This window comes from Manacus candei, unplaced genomic scaffold, assembly GCF_025592945.1.
Source record: "Manacus candei isolate 608988 ecotype Guabito, Panama unplaced genomic scaffold, ASM2559294v1 h1tg000005l, whole genome shotgun sequence".
In the NCBI taxonomy this organism is placed as follows: Eukaryota; Metazoa; Chordata; class Aves; order Passeriformes; family Pipridae; genus Manacus; species Manacus candei.
Genome location: NW_026138053.1, coordinates 22,835,744 through 22,858,962, shown reverse-complemented (window position 1 = coordinate 22,858,962; position 23,219 = coordinate 22,835,744). Strand labels below are relative to the sequence as shown.

The 23,219-nt window shown below is 46.7% G+C and overlaps 2 protein-coding genes across 5 annotated transcripts in view; both read right to left on the bottom strand.

The window, feature by feature from the left end:
* RXRG (retinoid X receptor gamma) overlaps positions 1-14,827 on the bottom strand; it is a 46,453-nt gene extending 31,626 nt beyond the window's left edge. The window contains exons 1-2 of the mRNA XM_051806595.1: positions 14,693-14,827; positions 4,027-4,164 (exon numbers count right to left, since the gene is read on the bottom strand). Coding sequence (XP_051662555.1) covers positions 4,027-4,123 — 97 coding nt within the window. The 5' untranslated portion in view covers positions 4,124-4,164; positions 14,693-14,827. The remainder of the gene's footprint in view (positions 1-4,026; positions 4,165-14,692) is intronic.
* SELE (selectin E) lies at positions 14,785-22,846 on the bottom strand. Of its 4 annotated transcripts, none has more exons than XM_051806305.1 (14): positions 22,743-22,846; positions 22,384-22,462; positions 21,556-21,942; positions 20,984-21,091; positions 20,684-20,869; positions 19,894-20,079; positions 19,607-19,786; positions 18,895-19,080; positions 18,608-18,787; positions 18,145-18,330; positions 17,082-17,189; positions 16,595-16,616; positions 16,414-16,485; positions 14,785-14,887 (listed from the first exon to the last, which is right to left on the bottom strand). In XM_051806305.1, exons 2-13 carry the CDS (start codon positions 22,418-22,420, stop codon positions 16,428-16,430), a joined length of 1,824 nt encoding a protein of 607 aa, XP_051662265.1. In that variant the 5' UTR covers positions 22,421-22,462; positions 22,743-22,846; the 3' UTR covers positions 14,785-14,887; positions 16,414-16,427. The 4 variants fall into 4 exon arrangements, with proteins under 4 accessions (XP_051662265.1, XP_051662261.1, XP_051662278.1 ...); XM_051806301.1 differs by lacking the exon at positions 14,785-14,887 and adding an exon at positions 15,945-16,058; XM_051806318.1 differs by lacking the exons at positions 14,785-14,887; positions 18,608-18,787; positions 18,895-19,080 and adding an exon at positions 15,945-16,058.
* Positions 22,847-23,219: the final 373 nt, after the last annotated feature.

The following is a 23,219-nucleotide window of genomic DNA, read 5'->3' as shown; positions in this document are numbered from 1 at the left end:
GTGGTCATATATCCCTAAGAAAACCCATCCTAGAGGATGTCTCAGGCCCAGCCTGATTGCAAGCTGCCATCCCCCAAACACAACCCCATTGCCTGGCCTGAAAACCTGCCCCAAGCGCCCTGGTGTCCCCTCCTCGCCTCGTGTATGCCTTTAACAGTTTGCTGGATTACCCATTGCAACTAAAATAACAAAGCTACAAAAGAAGAGGGCAAACAGACGTGATATTCTGCAGCAATTAGGGCTAAACAGGGGAACGGGGAGCAGGGAATGAATGGACAATGGGGAGGGCAGGGACATGGCAGCCGAGGCCCCGACAGGCTGGGCACGAACTGTCCTCAAGAGGCCGGGTCCAAGCCAGGGAGCAGCGAGCTGTACATAAGGAAACGCAGGGAGATGAAAAGGGTTATTTAAACAAGCACCGGGCAGTCCCCACAGGGCCTCCCCGTCTGCTTGGCTTCATCACAGAGTGTCCAGGGCAGAGCAGCTCCCGCTTTCCCCCCTCTCCGAATCCTTTCAGGTGGCGGGGGGACGCTGGCAAGCTGCGGTGGGGTCCGCTTAGAAAGGAAGGAATCCATTAATCTCTCTGGTAATTACTGCCACATATGGATTTGCACAATTACACTTCGTTAATTGGTTATTACAGGCAAGCCAGACTGATTGGGCAGAACGGCTGAGCTTTAACCCCTTCGCTGCCCCCAGGGCCAGCCAGACACCGAGGCAGCCTTCTTCCCAAAACACTGCTGTATCCTCCTGTAACCCTGCTGGATCCTATGCCAAGGATGAGCAAGCACAGCCCTCAGCACCCCATCCAGACATCTTTGCTCTCATGCCTTCCTTTCAGCTGGGTTCTCAAAGAGATGGACCCAAGTGGAGTGAGCCTCCACCTCAAAACAGCCAAACTCCCCAGGCAACTTCATCTGCTCTGGGTTTGCAGCAGACACACCACCTACTCCCCAGGGTGCTGAGGGACGGCAAACTCAGATTTTGTTTGTTTTTAGAAGGAGACCAAGATTCCTTGTGCACTTCGACTTTGTGCCCTCAAGCCCAGCAGGGTTGGTGCCAACAGAAGAATCCACCCCCAAGTCTGTCTCAGTCTCTGAATGCAACTTCTTCAGCTGGATTTGCAGTGTAATGCTTTTCTTCCTCAAAACACTGAGAACAGAGGCTTTACTCTAGTAATAAACACATAAGTAACCATAGTAATATAAGCTATACCAAAAAGTACAGATAAAACCCTTGTAAAACTCCAGACAGCATAGGACTTCTGCCAGTTGGGAGTGGAGGCTGCCTGGCCTCCCCACAATGCAGCTACCATGTCCACCACCTCTCACAGGTAGGTAACCATCCAAAACCTGGCCCCAAAATGTCTTGTTCAGGATCCAGCAATGTTTCTGGAAAAAAACTCAGAAGAAGCAGGCCAAGATGAGAGCAATTTCTGCCAGAACCATATCAAAGGCTTCCCATTAAAAGCTGTAACAAGAAAGAAGCAAATAAGAGCATTGCAGAAAACCCACAGGGCAGCAGGGCCCATCTGAGGAGAGAGCTTTTCTCAGCAGCCACCAACAGCAAGGACAGAGCAGGCATTGGCATATTAGGACTTCAGAGCTACTGCACTGCTCCTGGCCACAGGAGAGGCCACAGAGGAACCTCCTCTAGGCAGCTCATGTCTCTCCCTTTCCCAAGGGCAGCCCAACACCCCCCTCCAGCGAGGCAGTGCCTTCTGGGCAGTAGGACAGTGCTTAGCCCAAGCAAGGGACTTACAGGAGCAGCAGAGCCAGAGGGCACGCAAGGCACACGGTGAGGACTTTCAGCTCAGCTTCTGAATCACCCCAGCAAGCTACTGCAGCAGCAGCAAGATCACAGCAAGAAAAATCTAACTTCAATCCACCCTTTTGCTTCATCCTCCAGGTAAAAAAACCCTTAGGCCAGCCCATTTAGATTCTTCAGCTGAAGCAGATCAATAGGAGACTCAAAACATCTGCAACAAACACATACCCACCCTTTCCTCTACTGCTATCACTGCAACCATGCCTGCAGTGATATTATAATAACAATGATATTATAAAATCAGTGATATTATAATGCTACTCAACATTATACATATAACACAACAGTCTAGGTCTAGCCTAGGAGAAACCTCCTTCTCATCAGCTAATTAAAGGGCTTCTACTGTCCCCACTCTGCTGCAAGGAGTAGCCCAGTAATAAAACTGTTCTCCCTAGGAGGTCACTGATGTTTCATGAAAGTTACAGTAGGATTTGTTCCTGTTGTCCAGTGACCTGTGATTTCCCAGCTCTCTGACTTCATACAGACATTTCTTTCTCCTGCAAAAGCCAGCTCCGAGCTCGCTGTCTGAAGGGGACCATCTGGTCCACTGTAATGGCAGCATCTCCCAGCTCCCCACGAGTGTTCTCAGGTGTGCGTGAGCTGGTCCTCGAGGAAGGGAGAGGCAGGCCAGCCCTGCACTCGTGAAAGGTTGCTGATCTGTCCCCTAAACCAGCTGCCTCTGCAACGCTCAGAATGAATCTTCAGAGCTGTCAAAGGGAAGATCGGGCAGAACCCGCAACCGTGTTTAAAAAGGTCAGCTGGGCAAAGTCAGGATGGGAAGGATGTTCGCTTTATTGACAGATGCAGAGCAGAAGGGGCCAACCTGTGAGTACCTGCAAGCTGGTTTTGGCAGCACACACCAGACTTCAACTCTGGGCTCTGGTGGCTGCAGCTGGTGACAAATCCTTTGTGGATCACTCCCAGATAACAGGGTCTGGGGACTAAGCCTGAAACTGAGACTGGGGCTGAGCATCAAGCAGGGATCTTGTGCAGTCTCCCTTTATGCTGAGGGGTGAGAGTAGGCTGGTGGGATGGATGCCTTCCTGGCTCTCATGACAGTTTTTAAAGCTCAGAGACTAGAACATAATTTTCTCTCTGTCCTTTACTTACATGCACATCTGCCCAGCACAGGTTAGCTTTGATTCCCAGAGTTCAGAATTGATGCAAAGGTTACTTTGCATCTGACCGGATCAATTCCAGCATTGTACAACTGGTTTACCTCATATACAGGAATCAGACAAATAGTGTACCTGCTGATGCTAAGTAAACTTAATATTGATATGGATATGTGACATATTTACTAGTAAAGCAGCAAGAGAAGTTGCCGGTTTAAATTTTATATGACTTGGAAATATATAAAGGCAAGTAAATATTCTTTTTGGTCAGAATATTGTTACATGTATATTGCAAAGAGCTCATCTGCAGCAGAGTTAGTGAAACACATTGAGTCAGGTCAAAACCCAAACCAGGTTCAAAGGGATCTGAAATTAATTAGGCCATTAAGACTTTTTCCCAGTGGAATTCTCTCTCTCTGTGTACACACACACAAATATTTAATATATTTGACAAAATCAATATTTCTCCAGGAAGAGCTTCATTTTTTAGAGAAGCATCACTTTGTTAAAAGTATTATCCTCATGGAAAATTCTTGACTAGCTTTACATGTAGCTTCCACCTGTTCTTTTTTAACCTGTATGAGCTGATCCCCAAAACTCCTTTAGCATAAGCCATCACAGCCCTCACCTGTAAATACCGTATCCCCTTCCACACCTTGAACATTTTTCTTTCCCTCTATTGCAGGAGGAAAGCACAGACTCACAGGTCTGGAAGAGACACAGAGGAACACAAGCTCATCTCACCCATTTTCCTATCCCAAATCAGACCAGACATCTTTGGGGACAGAGCTGCCACCTCCTTCCCCAGCCCATCTGTCCCATCACACCTCCACCACTCCTGTTAAATTATATTTTCCCAATGTCTAAACTCCTTCAACGGAGAGTGCAACTCAGTGCTACGAGTTTCTTCCCAAGACCTGCAGCCAAATTAAAGTCCCATAAAGGCTCTGTTCAGATGGCTACAGGAGCAGCATGCCCAGGAGGCTGGGCAAACCCCACAGCTCTCAGTGGTGTCCTGCACAGCCTCCCAACCCAGAACTGAGCCCACATAGCTGATTTGCACAGGGTCAGGACAAGGACTTACAGAAGTGAGGGAAGGAGCCCATCTCCAGGGAATAAGGAACCTGTGTGCCCGGCTGCATTTCCAACCTGCGTCCCGTCTCTTCAGCAGACTCAACCATGAAGGGAGGTTTGGGATCAGCTCTCTCAGCGGCGCTGGGCTCTTGGAGAAAGAAAGGAGTGTTTACATATTACAGAGCAGCATCCTCACAGTCTGTCCTAAGTTACAAATTTACCTCCCAGACCTTGACCGGGCTGGGGTTTCCTGTGTTTGCTCCTGTCTCTTTGGAAAGCGGGAGATGTTGCAATGCCGGGGGGAGGGCTGGCTGCACGGGCTGCCTGGGGAAGGCCCTGCGGCGCAAAGGAGTCAGTCCGAAGTGGCTCTGCTGAGAAGGTGTCTCCTGGAAATGATTTCTTTTCTAATCCCAGCTCCTAAAGGAACAAAACCAAGCAAACAACTGCCAACCGGTCTGAGCATCAGCCTCAGTTCTGCTTTCCTGCTTCCCTCTGCCAGTTGTCTTTTTTTCCTCTCTCATCTGCACCCACTCTATCTGGCAACAAACTCTGCCGATGAGAGGGTGGCAGTGTTGGTCACAGCACCACTGGACTCCAGTGGAGACCAGGCATAACTGGCTTTTGCCTCACCGAAGCTGTCTGAGGATGGTGGGGGCAGGTGTGAAGGCAGTAATGTTTTGTACACATTCCTAGGCAGTGCCACTGGTTGCTTGCAGGTGACCTGGACAGACCCCTGTCTCCAGAAGGCTTTCAGAAGACCAGCCTGTGCTGTGACCGGTTTTTCTTGTGCTGAAGTTAAAGCCCCTGGCTTTGTTCCTGGGCTTGCTTATCTCTGTTACATTCTCAAACCACGCATAGGCATCTGCCTGCATCCTCCCTCGTGTTTGGATTTTGCCAGTCTTGATGGAGAAGAGCTACAAGCAAACAACATTCCTCTCCCCCGTCTGCACTGATAATCTCAGGATCTCATCTCCTCTGCTCTCCCCTTCAGGCTGTGTCAACACCACTGGGGTTGTGGAGGGCAGGACTGCTCTGCCTCCGCTGCCCCATCCTGTACACTGTGTGCTGCTCAGCCCAGAACAACCTCACATGGACTGTTCCTCTGGGATGAGTCAGACCTAGCAGGAGGTTTCAACCATCTCCCTCTCCTAGATTTCTCCACATTTACAGCAACAAAACATGCAAGTCCCAAAGTGCAGAATGATCTCAAGACTTCGCCTTCCAGAGACTTTAAGGAATTGGAGCCTCTGCTCTGCTGAGATCAGCAGGCAGAGCATTGCCAAAGCCAAGGTGGGACATGCAGCCCCCTCCTCATCAGTGCCAATTGCTGGGACATTTCCTGCAGGAGAAGCAGCCACGGGGAGTCCAGACAGGCAGAGCTAGCAAGGCTGCTAAATTGCTGGTTTGATTTTGCTTGCACTTTTAGAAAATTCTTAATCTGAAACTGCAACAAATTCCTCAAATTCAAGCTCTCATGCAGCTGAAACCCTGCAGGGTAGTCTGGATTGAAGCCAGGAGGTGAGCAAAGAGAATCCTCTTTAGGAGACATAGAAATCCAGCGTGCTCTGTCTGCTGTCTCTTCTCTCCACAGGCATTGCCCCTGCTGTGGGTAAGATGGATCCAATCTCCTTTTTTTTCTTTTCTTTTATTTTTACCCAGGAAGGGCTGCCCAGCAGTCAGATGACTACTCAGGGACTCCAGACTCCCTGGAATCTGCCAGTGACCTTTCAGACACACTCAGGTTTGTCTTCCCAGTTCCCACAAACAGCAAGATTTCTGTGCCCTGAGCTGTGGTGCTTGGATCCCTCTTCCTATCCCTTTCCCTTTCTCAGACCTAACATATCTCAGCAGCTGTCAGAGCATGGAGCCACTCCAGAAATGAATCTCCAGTGTGACATGGCACAGCTTTAATTACACAACAGGAGCCAGAAGAAAGGCTGTGAAACACTGCTCTCTCAAAAACTTAAACCTCCACTTGAGGCACTTTGTGTGGCTGCGAGCAGAAGTAGCAGGACATGAGCTCTCCAAGCACATAAAAGAGCCGAATCAAATGCCCTGTTGATAGAGTCTAGCAAAATAAACTAATGATGGACAGCACTGCAGGTTTTCATATGTGAGGGAAGGATTTACAGTGATACCAAAGGAATTATTTCAGCCCCATGGTGACAATAGCCACCCGCTTCCTTATTATATTTTATTGATCTTGCCCTAAATACATGTGGCTGGAGGAAATGATGCATAAATTACTAACAAGTTAATTTCTTGCTCCGACACAGACTCACAACAGCCCTTTGAAGGGGAACCAGGAAAGACAATGTGTGAAAGGATAAAGGCGATGAGACAAGCTTGGATGTAATAATCCCATGTGAATGATTATTGCTGCAACTAATGTAATCTAATAATGAAGAATTTACGCCAGATGTCCCCCGGAATATGCCAGGCACACTCAGGATTCAGCAGTGGATCCATTTCTAAGGAAACCTTGTTAGGAGGGGAAAAAAATGCTGTTGTCTGTTCATCAAATGGGAGGCTGTAGACCTTTATAGTCAGAGTCTTAACAAAAGCCCGCCTTGCAAAGCTTCCTGGAAGAGTGTTCATCAGGCCTGATTGCCCATTTGTTTTCAGGAGAAGTTTAAGGTGCCCTGTAAAGCCTCTAACAGTCTAGGAGCAGCCCATTTCAGAAGCTGCCCCTTACCCCAAGCCATAGCTGACACAAGGATCTCCCCTTTCTCTCCCTGGAGCACAGAGGGAGCTGCTGGGACATCAATCTCCAGGACAAGTGAATGAAGAGTGGAGATTCGATTCTTTTTATTTATTTTGAACTTGCATCCCTTCAGCTCCCTTGAGTAAGTCCTTAAACCAGTGCTCCATCCCTGTCCTGGGGCTGCAGGATATGGGGACACCCCGTAGCAGTGAAAAGGAAAACAGAGAGCTTTGCACCAGAGGAGTATCATGGGTGTACCCAGGCTGCTGCAAAGTGAGACTGGCTTCGCCTTGGTTCATGCCATTTAGAAGGCCATTTTGCAGCAGGCAGGTGAGCACAGGCCTGACAGAGTGCTGCTGACCATCCAGGTCTTCATGAAGACCTGAACTGGACCAAATTTGTTGCCCAAAACGCAGACCAGAGTTGGGATAATTTGTTATTTCAGATCCAGCCCCGACTGAATGCTCTTCTAGCCCAGGGCAGGGCTACCAACGGGCACTGATTTCCATGGCATGTTAGGCAATCAGCCAAAACAGAGACCCAGCATCCACATTTCATTTGAAAACTACCACGAGCTAAGTGTAAAAACAGGCACAAACCACACTTTTTGCTTTCTCTCCTCACCTCTGTTTCTTTGAAGGTATTTTGAACAGGATCTAAACACCTATTCTGGTTGCACTTTGGGGTTTGAACTGCTGTTCGTAATTCCTCCTTAATTTAAGAAGCTCTATGGGAAAAAGGGGGAAGGGAAGCTTAAGCAGGATCCAGATCCACTAAAACACAAACCACTATGTTCAACTGGAAAGATTTGTTTAAGCCCCATTAACTTAATTGGGACTTAACATCTTGTTCATTCCTTGCTCTTGCAGAAGACCCAGAGATCTCCACAGTGAACATGTGTGACTCCAGCACTGAGTCATGGGGACTGTGTGATCGTGGTTGGATTCTGTCAAAATTGCAGCTGCCGTGCTTCTCCCAGGATCCTCCTTTCCCAGGTACTTGGAGAGTGTAGGCTGCTTGTCTGTTGAAATTTATTTCACCGAGGCTCTTTGATCTGAGCCTGTGTGCTGCTGGTCTGTTTTAGCAGGCACACAGCTGTTCTGAAGGACTTTCCAAACAATAATGCAAACATAGCTGCACTTAGGACTTGCAAACCCTGATTTTAGCCAGTTTGTATGTCAGACATCACTGTGCCTAGAAATGACTTGCAAACAGGACCAAAGATCAGGCCTAATTTTAGTAAGCCTTTGGGCTCTCCGTCCCCTGACTGTGCTTGCTTTGATGAAACACGATCATAGGATGAAAGAAAGCAAAAACCCAGCTGGCACCTGCTGGGAGGGCAGGGAGAGAGAATCTGGCAGACAGGAGGTTCCTACAGAGATTGCCAACACTACTACATGTCTGTTTTGCTTTCTGGGCAGGATGGTGAATCCAAAGGTGATAAACATTTGGCTTGGCTGGCCAGACAAGATGTGCCCACATCAGACACTGCACACTCCCTCCTCTCTCACTGGCATCTCTGTGCCTCTCAAGGCAGCTCCTTCTGCTGTGCTTCACATCTCCAGCCCCTGAGCTTCAGAGAGATCGAGGCTCTGCTGGAGTGAAACACATCAGTGGGAATAACTGCTCCCTTGCAAAAAAAGCAGGCTGGCTGGGCTGCTCTGTACCAGACATCTGGACAACCGACTTCACGTTTCACTTTGCAGCACAGCACAAGGATTGTTGTTAGAGGACATCTTTGAACCTCAGGAAACTTTGAGTTATCTGCAGTATTTTTAGGACAACAGCTTTATTTACAATTCAGTGCCATGAAAAGACAAATGTTTAACTAAACCGGGAGTGACTTTGTTCTCCAAATACTTCCAGTGAAGAAGAGTGACTCTGAAGTGAAAAAAACTTGCTGTTGTCTGAGCATCAAAAGAGGTCAGTAAAGATTCTTGACTATCCCTTCTCTTGGTCTGAAGCCCTGAAGAAAGGACTACAGCCCAGTTGTGCTCTTTAACCAAGGAGCAGTTCGTGTTCTCTTTGCACCGGTTGGAACGCAATTCCTTTCTAAAAATATCCCGTGGTTTTCCTGTGCCATTGAACACACAGGTGAGCTGGCTCGATACTTTATCAGCCAACCAGTGCAGTCTGAGTGACTCATTGCCCCTGGAGCAGCAATGAGCAGTAACCTCCTCTGACAGGACAGTCAGATAAGCCAAACCACTGGGCTGTAATAACCCTTGTTAGCTTTCCAAACCTATTCCTTGCCCCCACTCTCTCTCTCTCCAGAGAAGCCTACTGCACCTCTTTGGCGGGGTGAGCTGTACATCTAGGCAGAAAGACCTGCACTCTGGGCCCACCAGATGGATTTTATGAAGGTGGTCTGTCCTGCTGGGCCCCTTCTGGAAAGGAAGGAGCTGCTGATAGCATTACTGTGTCTGCTCTCTATCACAGGGCCTGGGGCTTGCCTGCACCGGAAACAACACTCTAGGATAACACACAGACCCTTGTGGAAGCTACAGCAATTAGGTTAATTAAGAGCTGGGGTGGGCCCATATGTTTTCTGATCTGTTGTTTTTTAGGTCCCCTATTGCACCTGTTCCCACAGCATCCCAGCACCCCTAAGGCTTAGATTTTCCCACTCCAGACATGAGAACAGAAGGACATCTGTCCCAGATCAGAGCAAGGCCTGCTTGGCCTCATATCCAGCAGCAGATAGAGCAGTCAGAATTATAAGAATAGGACATGTCATTCCCCTGGTACAGTTCCTCTGTTCTCCTCAAGAAGGTCCCAAAGCTGTTCTCTAAAGAGTCCAGTATCATTTGGACACCATTCCTGGAGGTATTTACAAGATGTGTAGACGTGACACTTAGGGATATGGTTTAGTGGGACTTGACAGTGTTTGGTTTATGGTTGGACTCAATGACCACAAGGGTCTTTCCCAACCTAAAAGATGCTACAATTCTATGATTTGCTTTTAGACACAAGGTAGAGGCATGAATTGCACAGTGCATTTCTCTGAGGCAGAATCACTTTCTGGAGTTACACTTCAATGTTGACATGGAAGCTGAGTATCTGCTGTGTGCAGCCATCTCCATTTCTCCTGCTTATGCAGGAACACTAATAAAGTTCTTTTAAAGCCCATGGAATCTCCATCACCCATTACTATGACCAAAAGGCTGACTCGCAAGACTTTCTCCCACTTAGGAAACAGGGAAGGATGCTGTGAGGCATAATTCACCATTTAATGGGCTGAGAACCAAAATCTGCCCTGTGTGTGTACAAGGAAACAGGAAGAAAAAGTTCCAAAAGCACTGGCTGATCCATTGTGAGTGTGTGGGTGCATGTGCGTGTTATTAGCTTTGTCTGGCAGCACTTGAAACACGTTTGTCAGCACCTAAAGGAACCAATGCTGAATTTAATGCATCCAAACTGAATGAATTGCAGTCTGGAGAAAATGGGGATCTGTGTCTGACATCTTTTCAGCACGTATATGACTTTAGATGCTTGTTTATAAGTAATTAAAGTTACTTTACCAGAAACTTTTTATGTCCAGTATGTAATTAAAATGCAGACTTTAAACTCAGTTGTAGGAAAGGCATGGATTTTTTAACATTCTCAATGCTCTCATCCTGGTGTGTCAGTTGGGGTTTTATAACAGAAGCAAAACCTTCCAGAGGCATGGCAAATTAAACAGGATGCTGAATATTCCCGAAGAAAGAGCTAATAGAGGGAAAGGGAAATGGAACAGATTGAACTGTACTGCCCTCAGCAGTAATATTCAGCTGTCCCAGTTCAAAAGAGCAGAGTGACAAATGCATTCAGGTGAATGGCTGGCCTGCCTTTAGTGCAAATAAACCAGCAGCCTGAGCAAACTCTGTGTGTCTGAGCAGTGCATGCAAAATTCACCATGGCTTTACCAATCACCCCCACAATGCAAACTGCCACTCTTCCCTCCAAGGGCCTGTGGCAAGGGTCTTTCACCCCTACCCCAATTGCTGTACCCACAAAAAAAGTCAGAGAGAAAAGCACAAGTGGCAAGCAAGAAGGGTCTTGCAAAACAGAGGAGGAGATGTTCTTCCCTGCAGGAAAGGAGGGAGAGCGGTGGGGAACACGGGCTGTCTATCTGCTCCCTCATGCAAGACTCCATGGCATCTCTGTCAAATGGTCCAGCCAAATCCCCTGCCTTTAGCTGCAGCAGGTTACTAACACAGGTGAGTTTTTCTCCACAAGTGCCTTTAACAGAATAAATGAGCCTCAGCCACACCTGGTTGTTTGCAGGGGTTGCATCAGTCAAATGTGATTTGCTGTGAAGTAGTAAAGATTTTCTTTCTCTGACAATGACCCAGCAGCTCCTAACTCATCTGCAGAGCCTTCCTCTGATGCCTTCAAGGTCCATCCAGATCAGACTCCAGCCTGCAAAGAGCCTGTGGCAAACAGCCTCCCATGCTTTCCACCCAGGGCCCAACTTGGGACCCTTTTACCAACGGGGGCAAGGGAGGAGGAGGAAATGCAGTGAGGAACAGAGAGGACCCTTTCTCTCTATCTTAGCATAGGACTTTTCAGAACTATTCCTACTGTCTTTCTGCTCAAACTGTATCATTTCCCTGTGGGATATCTTGGTTGTTCATGTGAGCTCAGCATTGCACCATGTGTTAAAAAATAATTTTTACATTTACATCCTGGAGCGTTTGCACTGACTCAGGATGAGGTAGAGTGGGGACATCACTGTTTCATGCTCTGTGGGCTGTGCTATACTTCCCTCTTGGTTTGGGCCAGGCTGAGCTTGATTTTCCAAGATCCCAAAGTGAATACATCCTGCCTGATTGCAGCCCTTCCTTTTCCAGAAATCATCTTATGGAACAAGCCCTGAACAAACAGTTTCCTATATCCCCTTTAACCCCTTTCCTTTCACCCAAGTGCTCTGTGACCCAAGGCCTGCTCCAGAAGGCACTAATTCAGTGCAATTCCCTCGTCCTGCCCACTCAGAGACCATCAAAAGCCAAAAATGACAGCACTGGAGTGCCAGAAGCAAGTAAGTCACCTGCAATTTCACACCTGCCATCGCTGCTTTCATGGCAGCTGGCGAGGCGAGAAGCTGATGAAGGTCCCACTTGGCCCAGGCTGAAAGTCAAAGCAACTGTTGGGCTTTTCAGGGAATGTCCTTTCCTGAAGTAGGAAGGCAGGTAGAAAACCTGCTGGCAGCTGCCCGGGGGCATCTGCTGCCTGCCTGAGGAGGTATTTGTGCTTTTTGCACACTGTCCTGTTCTTGGCAGCAGGTTTCCTGAGCTGGAAAAAGCATTAGCCATCATGGGCTGCAGAAACACTTTCTGGACTGTGGATTTCTTTCTGTGGAGCCACAGCTGAACTGTGTTAGCCAAGTCTGCCCCCCTTCTAGGTGAGATTTAATAGAGCCAGGTGAGTTGCAAAAACCATCCAGCAGGTTTTGACTCCACTAGTCAAATCTAACCTGCAATTTGGATTGTTTCTCCCTACAGGTGTGCAGAAGTGAGACCATAAACCAGGCTAGGGAACTCCATAGTACAACTCCATAGTACAAATGTGGTGACAAGCTGGGCTCTGGTACCCGCTTTTCTGCCCTCCACTCAGCTCCTGCTGCCCAATACCAACAGGAGCCTGGTCTGCCTGTCCATGGGCAAGCCCAGGCTATATTTCTCATTTGATGTGAGTTATGGCTCCCAGGGAACAGTGATCTTGTGGACTTTTCTGTCCTTGACCAAGAGCTCACAAAACCAATTTTCTCCTCTAAGTCTAAGCACTGAAGACCCCTCCCCAAACACCCACCACCAGCCACACATGAGTAGCATGCTCAAGCCAAGAGGAGGGAGCCAGCCCCCTGCAAAAACCAGAGGAATCCAAACAGGAGCAAGACTCAGGACAGAAACCAGACTCACAGAGGCTTGAGCACATTGCATTGCACAGACACAGTCTGGCCTCCTGGCCCTAATATCCTCTGACAGCTCCCAGAGCAGGAGCCGAGCAGGTTAGTGACTTGATCACGACACCAACTCCTGCGGGACCTGCTGCTCCAGAGTCCCCACTGCCAGGCCCCAGCAAGGCACGCAAGGAGCTGCAAGGATGGGCAGCCCCTGGGGCCTGGAGCAGTGACTTATCTTCTTGACAAAGTGCTGGCCAAATGCTGGGTCCAGTCCAATCCTTGAAAACTGGAGTTTTGGAAGGCAGCTTCAGCCAGGCCCTGGTGAGTGACTGTTTGTTTGACGGCTAATTGCTTATGAAAACAGAAGGGACAAACTCAATCTGTGCAGGTCTTATATCACCAAAGCCCACAGAAACATCCACCTCAAGTCAAAAGCTACCTGTCTGAAAGACTTTTAGCAAAATTTCTAAGTTTCTAACTCCCCTTCTGTCACACTGCAGAAGCAAAAAGCTAAAGCCACCCTGTGTAGCTCAGTTCATCAGGAATGTGTTAAGTTATAACACAAAAACCATCCCTTTGCTGCCAAGCAGCAAACACACAGAGCTGTGAAAGGACATGCGTGCCTCCCAGTTAATGTCACCTTCACAGCTTCCATAGGTCACAGCACAAGCACACATCCGCTCCAAAATAAGATGCCAGGCAGAGCACGGATCCCATTCTGAACAGTGCTGTGGGCCCAGGGAGAGATGAGGAATTTAAGGGAAGTGGAACAACATGAAATAAGGGAAGTCCCTCCAGCAAAGACCCTGTGGCCCATTGGTGGTCGCTCAGCACTGCACCACACAGAGGAGTGACACAATGGAGTGACTAAAGGACCGCCTGGCAGCCAGCATTCCCAGGGCCATTGTTGCCAGCACGGGAACTATGCAGAGAGCAAACAAGAGCTGTGTTCCCAGGCACTGCAACAGAGATGCATCCACTCCAATATAATGACTTCCTGAAGCTCCTGGACATACCAGGCCATCCTAACTGGTAAATCATATCCTGAAGCAGGAAAAACTGTGCCAGGAGGGTATAAAGAATCAAGCATTCTGGACAGGCACAGGCTGAGGATAGATGTAACCTGAAAGTCACTGCAAGGAAGGAGACCTCTTTCAGAGTCTTTGTCTGGCCTAGGGGATATATGGGAGAAGTAGAGGACTAATCCCACCCAGTTGTGGTCTCACTCATGTTGCCTCTGGAAGTCACAAGGGATGAAGGCTTGGAGAAAGAGAGGGGGTAATTTTATGGTCTCTTTTCTGGCAATGAAGGCCCTGTAAATCCCAGGGAAAACTGCTAGAAGCACCAACTCTGGTCAGGAAAGGAGAAGCTGGACTGCTTTGGGCATCACTGTGGGAGCCATGCTGGCCTAAACAGCTCTCTCCAGAGGATGCTACATGCAATCAATGCATATAGAGGACAACAACAAGGACAGGTTGGGGGATCCATGTGGTGGTTTAGCTCTCAAAACAGCTCCTGCAGGGATTCAGAGCAGGGCGTTCCGGGCTAATCTCTGCGTCCCCTCAGGGAACCTGAGGATTACTGCCCTACATCTGCTCACAGGGTCGGGCCCCACCTTGTCAAGGCAGGGGAGGTGCTGACAGCCACTCTCAGTTCCATAATCGGTTTGAGATAAGCAGCAATGGGCCCTGTCCACTGTGGTGCAGCACCTCTCAACGAGTCCCTTGAGTCCCTTGTTCACAGGCCCAATGGCTTCTCTTGAGCCTTGCCTAGGGCAGGAATGCACCTCATGGCTTGTCATCAAGGGTTGGCTCCTGGCAGCAGCTACAGAGAGCCACAGTGCAGCTTCCTTGGCTACCTCACACAGCAGTGTATGGCCATCATTGATACCTACTCAGCAATAGCTCATGGCAGAGTCTTTGGCTACAGCCCCAGCCAGGGTGGGAGTGCAGGTCACACTAATCCCCAGAGCTGTGCTTTCACCTCTCAGCCCACAACCCCCACACTCAGCCAACTTCCCAGCAGAAAGGGCTGCAAAAACCTGCATGGGCTGAGGGGTTGTACTGTTACCTATACAACATCACCTACTTGCTTCTCCTTCTGCTCTCCTCTGCCTCCTGAATACGCCTCTCAGAGCTCACTGCTGGTGCAGACAACAGCTTCATGGGACACACTGCTGAGCCTTCTTCCTTTCAGGACTGAGGATGCTGGTTTGGGATCCAGCTCTGGCTGTGCTAGTTCCAAGCACTCAGCTCCATCTGCTGGCTGCTCTGTCCTTGACTGCTACGGAAACATGGAAAACTCCATTAGGGACAGCCCCACGTTTAGCCAGTCTTCTCCCAGCCCTCACATTCTGCAGTTGAAGCCATAGTCACAGGGCTGACCCAAATCATTTAAATGATGCACGTTTCCAAAAAGGGAACATTACGTTGAAAATATTTTATTAAATAATGTTACAAACAGGACAATACATATCAGATTAAATCAGAGATTTTTAATTTATAATCATAACTTAAACATAATTTAAGAAAGACTTTCTAGACATACAAATCTCAGGCTCCCATTTTATTTGCAAATAGTACGCAGGCATGAAATCCATACAAACATTTCCAATTTATTTTAAAATTACTTGGGCCAAGATCAATGGCCACAGACCTACTCAAGAACAAGTATTTTACATTACAGTTAACAGCACAGAAACATCCTCAGTAAAAGTTAAAAATTAAATACATATGTATATACATGTATTACAGTGCATAATCCCACAGGGATGAGATAATTTCAGATCTACCTGCTGCCTTCAGAAATCAGAGTACCTTGTATAAGCACTATGGTTCCTAGTGCTATTATTAGAAAAAGCAAAAAAACCAAACCAGTGGGTTTAAAGTCTCTAAGTTTTTTGGGATATGCAGCAGAAACCCAAATAATTGCCAATATCTGCACAGGTACATTTATTGACTGGGACATCCTCTTAAACTGACTTCCAAAAACCAGGATCAATGGTTTCAAAGCCATTCAATGAATACTTTTTCATACTGATTATTCTGTTTCTGCCAGCATAACCCACATGACTCCAGAGAAGACACCTCCAGCAGTGTAGTAAGTGATGTGAAATAATGCATGTCTTCACTTCACCTCGGTACCTTTGAGTGGAGCAGAGGAGGAACCAGCCTCCTCTTTAGGCAGCAGCACATTCTTTGCTCACCATCTGGACAGGACATGGCAAGCTCCCAGTTATCATAACTACATGACTGAATGTAGACTGTATTTTGCCAGAAGGCCAGAGTTTTACTCTCTGCTTGTCTTCAGTGGAAATACCCGACAGCTTGAGCTCAAAATTTCTGAGCAAATACACAAGGTCTTTTGTATTGCAAGAGGTAAAAACATCTGGACAGCTGCTGATTTGCATGCAGCTTCATTTTCCAGAAATCTGAGACAAAGGTGGCTTCCATTCCTGCAGAGAGAATAAAATTCCTCCATAAATCAGAAAATTGGCATAGATTTGTATTTGCTCTCATTTCAGAGGAATTTTGTATGCAGCAGGTAGCAAAACTGCACAAAAATGTTACTAATACTATATGCAGCTGGACAGAACCCCAAGCACAATCATCCTTAAGGAGCTGAATAACTATTTCTGATGCAATAAATCCATCAGTCTTGTTAGGAATTTCCATGCAATGCCAAGATGCACATTAGGTACCCCAAAGCACATATTGCTGTTTTAGCAATGGTAAAGCAATTAGCAGCTCTGATTGCTTGTGTGATAAAAAGGAAGAGAATTTGGGAGTGCAGCCTTCTCATGCACTTACCTGAAACACCTGAGCTAGACATTCTGGCCAGCACTTTGGAAAATACCTTCAGTGGCTGTTTCATGCTGGTTACTGTAAAATACAGAATGAAAAGTACTTTAATGACAACAGATTTATATCAAATGGATTTTAGCAAAGGGATGGCACTGTTTTTCATGTAGCTTTTTGAGACACAACTTACCTGAAGGGAATAAATTTCTTTGCTGCAAGAAGAATAAGAAAAGGTATTAGATTTCAAGACAAAAGCCCCCTCATGCAAACATTTTCTTCTATTAAAAAATTCTGAATATCTCAAAAAACGTCATTATCTATCAATAAATCTCACAGGCAGTTATTAATGTGTCATTAGCCCCATCTCAAATTCTCATTCACTTTCCCTGGAAGCAGTTACCAATAAATAAAGTGCTGCTTTTTTCCTCTAATTCTTGTTTTCTACACATTTGTTTTCTACTATTTTTTCACTTTTTCAGATGTTCATCCAAAAGCCAGGCACGGCACGTGCCGGGTCTTTGAAAATAAATTTGGAACTTGTCAAAGTACGGGAATTAACACTTTTTCAAAAAGCAAGGTATAGGGCTTTGGAGTTTTTGGTTTCTGGATTCCTTTTTCTCCACTGAAAACTTTACAGGAGGGTAAATAAAACCAGTGGCCCCGGATCAACTGCTCACCTTTTCTCCGGAAGCGTTTTGCAAGCCAAAGGAGGAACGATGCCGTGGACAGCAGGGAGGCAGATGTGGCTGCTATGCCCACAGAGACGTAGCTGACGAGCTCAGGAGCTGAAAGGATGAAAAGGTTTCAGTGAGATCAAGAGGCCTGTGTGGTTTTTGAAGCCCTCTCTACTACTTCTTCCCTTTTCTTGTGCTCTTCAAGAGGAATCAGAATTGCAGCTTGTAACCCTTAAGTTTTCTCTTGACGAGACAGGACATATCCTGTACACAAGGTAAAAAGCTGCATACTAAAAATTAACCCACCCATTTGCAAAGCAATGGCAAGGCAACAAGCTCCTACACCAGGGTCTGTCTAACCTCCAGCTTCACATGGCAATTTGTGCTCATTTTATTTTTCATGTTTCAGTTCATATTTTAACTCCCTGTGTGCCATCTTCCTCTTCGATGGCAGTACTGTTGAGATAATGAAATTATTCAAGGATCTAAATTCTGCTCAAGCAAATATAAGTGGAGTTGAGGTTTTAGGACCTCAGGCATTTCAGGCAGGCTCAGGGTGTTCTCACTGAGGACAGTGACAGAGCTCTTACTTCCTTGAATGAGAAGGCAAGGCTGAGCCTCCTGTCCTTTGAACCTGCAGCCTGACAGAAAAGCTCTGTGAGGTCTTTTGGCTGAGGAGTTCATCCAAGAAACTATCACACTAAATTAAAAAACCTATAAACTTTTCCACAGAAAAACAGATGAATGCAGAGTTTCCCACAAGGTTCCATTTCTCTAGAAAAGCCTTTGTCTTTATTCATATGAAAAAAGCTCAACATGAGAAATATTTTAATGAAAAAACAAACAAAACAACCTGAAATCAGGTTGCAGCTTTTGGGTTTTGGATAAGAAATCAACACTTTTCATCAAGATCTTTTAGTATTTTTCCCCTTCTCTATTTTCTTCAATTCATGGACTTCACTAGATGTTCTAGCTCACTGGTTGGTATTACCACCACCACCCCTCCCCACCTCATCTTACTAGAAACCCAGTGCCACCTCTCTGTGGTTAGTCACGGGTAAAATACCTTCACATGTGGGCAGGCTGGCACTCCAGACTCCTGAGTGACTGCACTCCAGAACATGAGAGCCATTGAGATTCCATCCCTCAAGACAGCTGAAGTGGCAGGAGGTGTTGTATGTGAACATCCCAGCACCATGTGAGCAATCCATAGAGCCTTTCTCAGGAGAGCTCAGTGGTTCACACTGTACAACTGAAACACAGAAAGAAATGGTTAAGAGTCATTAAAGAATTTCCTGCCTTTGGCACTACTGTTTGCACTGGCAGATGTACACTTTATTTTCAAATTCTTTTGAGGTTGGGATGGGAGCAGCTCACAACTGTGAGCAGGTATTTCTAAGGCAGGGCAACTCACAGCTGAAAACATGGGAGCATAACTTAGTCTGGAGCCAGGACTCCAAAGGAATATGGATTTCAATGTGTTCCCCAGTGACCACCAAACTGCCATTTGCCAACCCAGTAAGTCTCACCTTTGCATCTTGGCACTGGCTCTGACCACTGTCCCTGTGCCGTGCACTCAGTGCTGGATGGGCCATCCACAACGTAGCCCTCATTGCAGTGGAACTCACAGCGTGAGCCATAGGTGAGATCTGCAGGAGCACAGGTCACAGAGCCTTCTTCTGGCCAGCTTACAGCCTCACACCTCACAGCTGCAACACAAGGACATCAACAGAAATCAGCACAGAGGCCTCAGGAAAACCACATGCCAAAGCTGACAGCCCTGAGTGCTCAGGTGAGCAGGGGTAGGGAAAGGTACCTGCACAGGATGGCTGCTGCCTGTCCCAGGCCCCAGAAGACCCACACTGCAGTGTGGCTGGTCCTGTCAGGGTAAAGCCTTCCTCACAGGTGAACTCGCAGATGGTACCCCAGGTGAGCTCCAGAGAGGGATGGGAGCAGTTCAAAGCACCATGGGCAGGCATTTCCAAGGCAGGACAGGTCACAGCTGAAGAGAACAAGAGACAGCACAGAGTTTAGTTTGGAGTAGGTCAAGATAAACTCTCTCCTGTGAGCTGACAAAAGAACATGCCCTGCTTGAAGCTGTCCCCTACAGAGCCACAGCACCTCCCTTCAGACCTAGTGGTGTCTCAGAAACAGTGATTTCAGCATCTTACACAGTGCAGCCAGATCCCCCAGACATGCACACAAGCTATCCTGGGAATGGCTCCAGATTATACTCCACAGTGGACTGCACAAATGGACACTGGCTCCCACTTGGGGTTTAGGGAATAAAGAGCTCCTGCCAGAACACTCCACTCCAAAAGCCTGTTATTCTATGTATTGGGGACACTGTCCCCAAGTGTTGTTTGTCTCCCTGCACTGCTGTTTCCTCATTAATACAAGAGGTGAAATGACCTCACCTTGAGATCTGCTTATGAAAAGTGCTCTACTACATTGAATGAGGAGGTCTCTTCAGATTCCTTGATCTACTCTAAGCCTTATTTGATGGTTTCCAACCCAGTAAGTCTCACCTTTGCATCTTGGCACTGGCTCTGACCACTGTCCCTGTGCCGTGCACTCAGTGCTGGATGGGCCATCCACAACGTAGCCCTCATTGCAGTGGAACTCACAGCGTGAGCCATAGGTGAGATCTGCAGGATCACAGGTCACAGAGCCTTCTTCTGACCAGCTTACAGCCTCACACCTCACAGCTGCAACACAAGGACATCAACAGAAATCAGCACAGAGGCCTCAGGAAAACCACATGCCAAAGCTGACAGCCCTGAGTGCTCAGGTGAGCAGGGGTAGGGAAAGGTACCTGCACAGGATGGCTGCTGCCTGTCCCAGGCTCCAGAAGACCCACACTGCAGTGTGGCTGGTCCTGTCAGGGTAAAGCCTTCCTCACAGGTGAACTCGCAGATGGTACCCCAGGTGAGCTCCAGAGAGGGATGGGAGCAGTTCACAGCACCATGGGCAGGCATTTCCAAGGCAGGACAGGTCACAGCTGAAAAGCACAAGAGATAGCACAGAGCTTAGCTTGTAACAAATCAAATTTTTTTATTTTCTGAAACTTATCAACATACCCACTAAACGGGAGCAGCTTTAGAAAGGAGATTTACTATGCTGCCATTTCAGAAAACAGACAGGAGGGGCAATATCTCAAAATGGAAAACTGAATCTTAAGGCAAGACTGTAAATTCATTCACAGCTCATAACAGCAACTTGATTTTGATTCCTGTGGGGTGATGTTTGATGCTTTTATTTGCTTCACACTGTAGCTTATTCTAAGCCAAGAACCTCAAAAAATAATTCCTACAGTCAGGTGTAACTAGCCTGTTATGAGCAGTCTCACAGGTTGGTCATTTCCATTCCCTGTTCCCACCCAAGAGGTGGAAAAATCTTTCCCTACAAGCAGGGAAAGATGTTTTTGGCCAGGGTCAAAACATTCATCCTGCCCATTTCATCCCTTCAGGAACAGAGACCCGTGTAGTGAAACAAAATAGCACCCACACCATGTAATTAGTTCCAAAGGAATTGGCGAGAGTTCAATTTTTATGTACTGACAGAGAAACAAGTTTACAGAACTGTGTATAATGCAGAAAGCTCACCTTTGCATGCTGCAAGGGGGGCAGACCAGAGCCCAGAGGAGGTGCAGTGTACAGATTCCAGTGCAGTCAGTTCATAGCCTTCCTCACACTGAACTGTGCAGGATGAGTTGTAGCTGAAGTTCCCCAATGGATGGTTGCACTCGAGGCTCCCGTGCTCAGGTTTCCTTAGTGGATCACAACTCTCAACTTCAGAGAAGCACAAGAAGGTACACAGTCAGGGGTATGAGCAGCTAAACCAACAAGCCAAAATGAACACCAGCCAGCATGGGCTGCTCAAAAAGCAGGATGAAATAATCTTACCAAACTCGCATTCAGGGCCATAGAACCCAGGGTTACAGTGGCAGGTGTGACTGTTAATAGTCTCTATACATTCTCCACGGCCACTGCAGAGAGATGGGTTGCAAGAAGCTGAAAAAAATAATACAGTAAATTATAAAGGAATCAACGATGGCCACTAAGGAAACGTGGCTAGCAATTTGTTTATCTTTCTGACACTAAGCAAGCCCTTTGTATAGCAAAACAAAATCATAGGGTTTGGTACTTAAGATTTTCTTTAATTTTAATTTTTTCTGTAATTTCACAGAAAGGATTCTGAAATCCACACTTTTGACAGACTAGTTCACAGTGAAAGGATTCTACTGGTTGGAAACTCCCAAGACCACTTGTTCTCAGGTAGATATTAGCAATATTTAAAATGCAAAAGGAACAATAAATCTAAGTCTTAGAACAAGGACAACCTCTACCCTGAAAGCAAGCATAAGTGTACAAGTGCTTACAGGGTCAGGTAGCTAATATGTAAGACTAAACAACTCATCCCACCCACCATCTCACCTCCACAGGGACACACTAGAATGACCTTAATCACTCCATACCTGTGTAGCACAAGGCGACCTTCCTTTTCTCACACTGTTCATCATTCCATTTGCCATCATCCTTCCCTCTTTTGATGTAGATTTCCACGCAGTCCTCGTTGTTCCCTTTGCCATTTGGCTCACCTGAAGCCCAGTTTCTCGCTTCTTCTGTCAGTTCTTTGTTAGTTCCAACCCAGGTCCACACATCATTAATTTTTCTGATTCCAATCCAGTAGTAACCCGGATTATAGGGTAAGAAGTTATTGAGATAGTTGATTTCCTCCTTATTCTGAATGGCAACCATGTTAGTATATCTCTTTTTGCACCACTCCTCTGCTTCCCTGTAGGTCATGTTTCTGTCTGAATAATGGTATGTCCAACCATTCACCCCCTGCAGCACTGTAAGTCCTAAAATGAAAAAAATATCCAAAAGTTGGTGTCTGACTTTTCCCCTCCTCTCTCTCTAGAAAAGGATAAATAAATCTCTATAAATATTGCAACCTTGTCAATATCTGAAACTGCATAAAAATCAATGGCAATTATTTTATAAATAATCAACTGGCAATTTTCAAACCAGGCTTGTCAGATCCAAGTACAGGGACTTCAGCCTGTGAAACTATGTCTGGCCACAGAAAGCTTTGGGACTTCACAGCAGGCTAGAGGAGCCAAGTATGGATTTGACAGGCAAGCAGGGAAATGTGCCATTGCAGCTAGAGGTGCTTCTGTGTGAACCCAGGCTCAGGTTAGTTAGGGCAGGTTCAAAAGTTCTTTTAATGCTGAGCTCAAACAGAACAGTCACATTAATATTACCATCCAAATACTTTTCTACATGGAGCAATACACACTTACCATAAGTAAGAAGAGATAGGAACCACAAGCAAACCATGTTTGAGTGTTTTCTCTTCTTTATCTTCTAAAGCAGATGGCTCTGAGAGACCAAAGAAACACATTTGTAAAGAACAAACACTGACCTGTTACAATTCAATATAAAATACTGCCTATGCAATTTTTTTCTACATGCTTTGAAACAATTATTCTAAAAACTTACATAAACTTTCAATTTTTTTGGAAATCATTCATTTTAAAACAGTTCTTCGTATCCAGATATCTTTTAAAAGTGAACAGCTTTAAAGAACACAGAATTGCAGCTGTCCAGCTCTCTTTTAGCTGAGCAGTTAAACAGAACAGCACAGTGCATTTCTACTCACAGGTCGCAGCTGCAGAGTCCCCGTGGCAGAAGTTCCTCCGCAATATTTCTCAGTGGCTCCTTTCCGTGGTTAAGCTGATGAACTCGGACTTGAAGATCAAGTTCAGCTCCAAGTGCCTTGACTCTGTAATCCCCTGCCTTTTATTCCCTCGACTAGCCACTCCTGCACGAGACAGGAAAGACGTTTGGAAAAAAATATCTCGGAAAATCCCAGGATCTGGCCCTCCCCTCACATTAAAACGGATGTCTTTTCTCCTGACAAATCAACCCTCCAGGAAAGACACACTGTGCTGACAAACTGCCAAGTGCCACACTTTACATGCTCTTACTGACAGAAGCACACAATTCCAGGATATCAAGGAGGAAGAAGACAGCTCGAGTTGGCTGCATGAATAAGCAGATTCCAGTCTTTCACCTGGCACAGTGTTTTGCACCAAGGAGGTGCCAGTTCTTCAGGTATCTCAGTAGGAAAGGCACC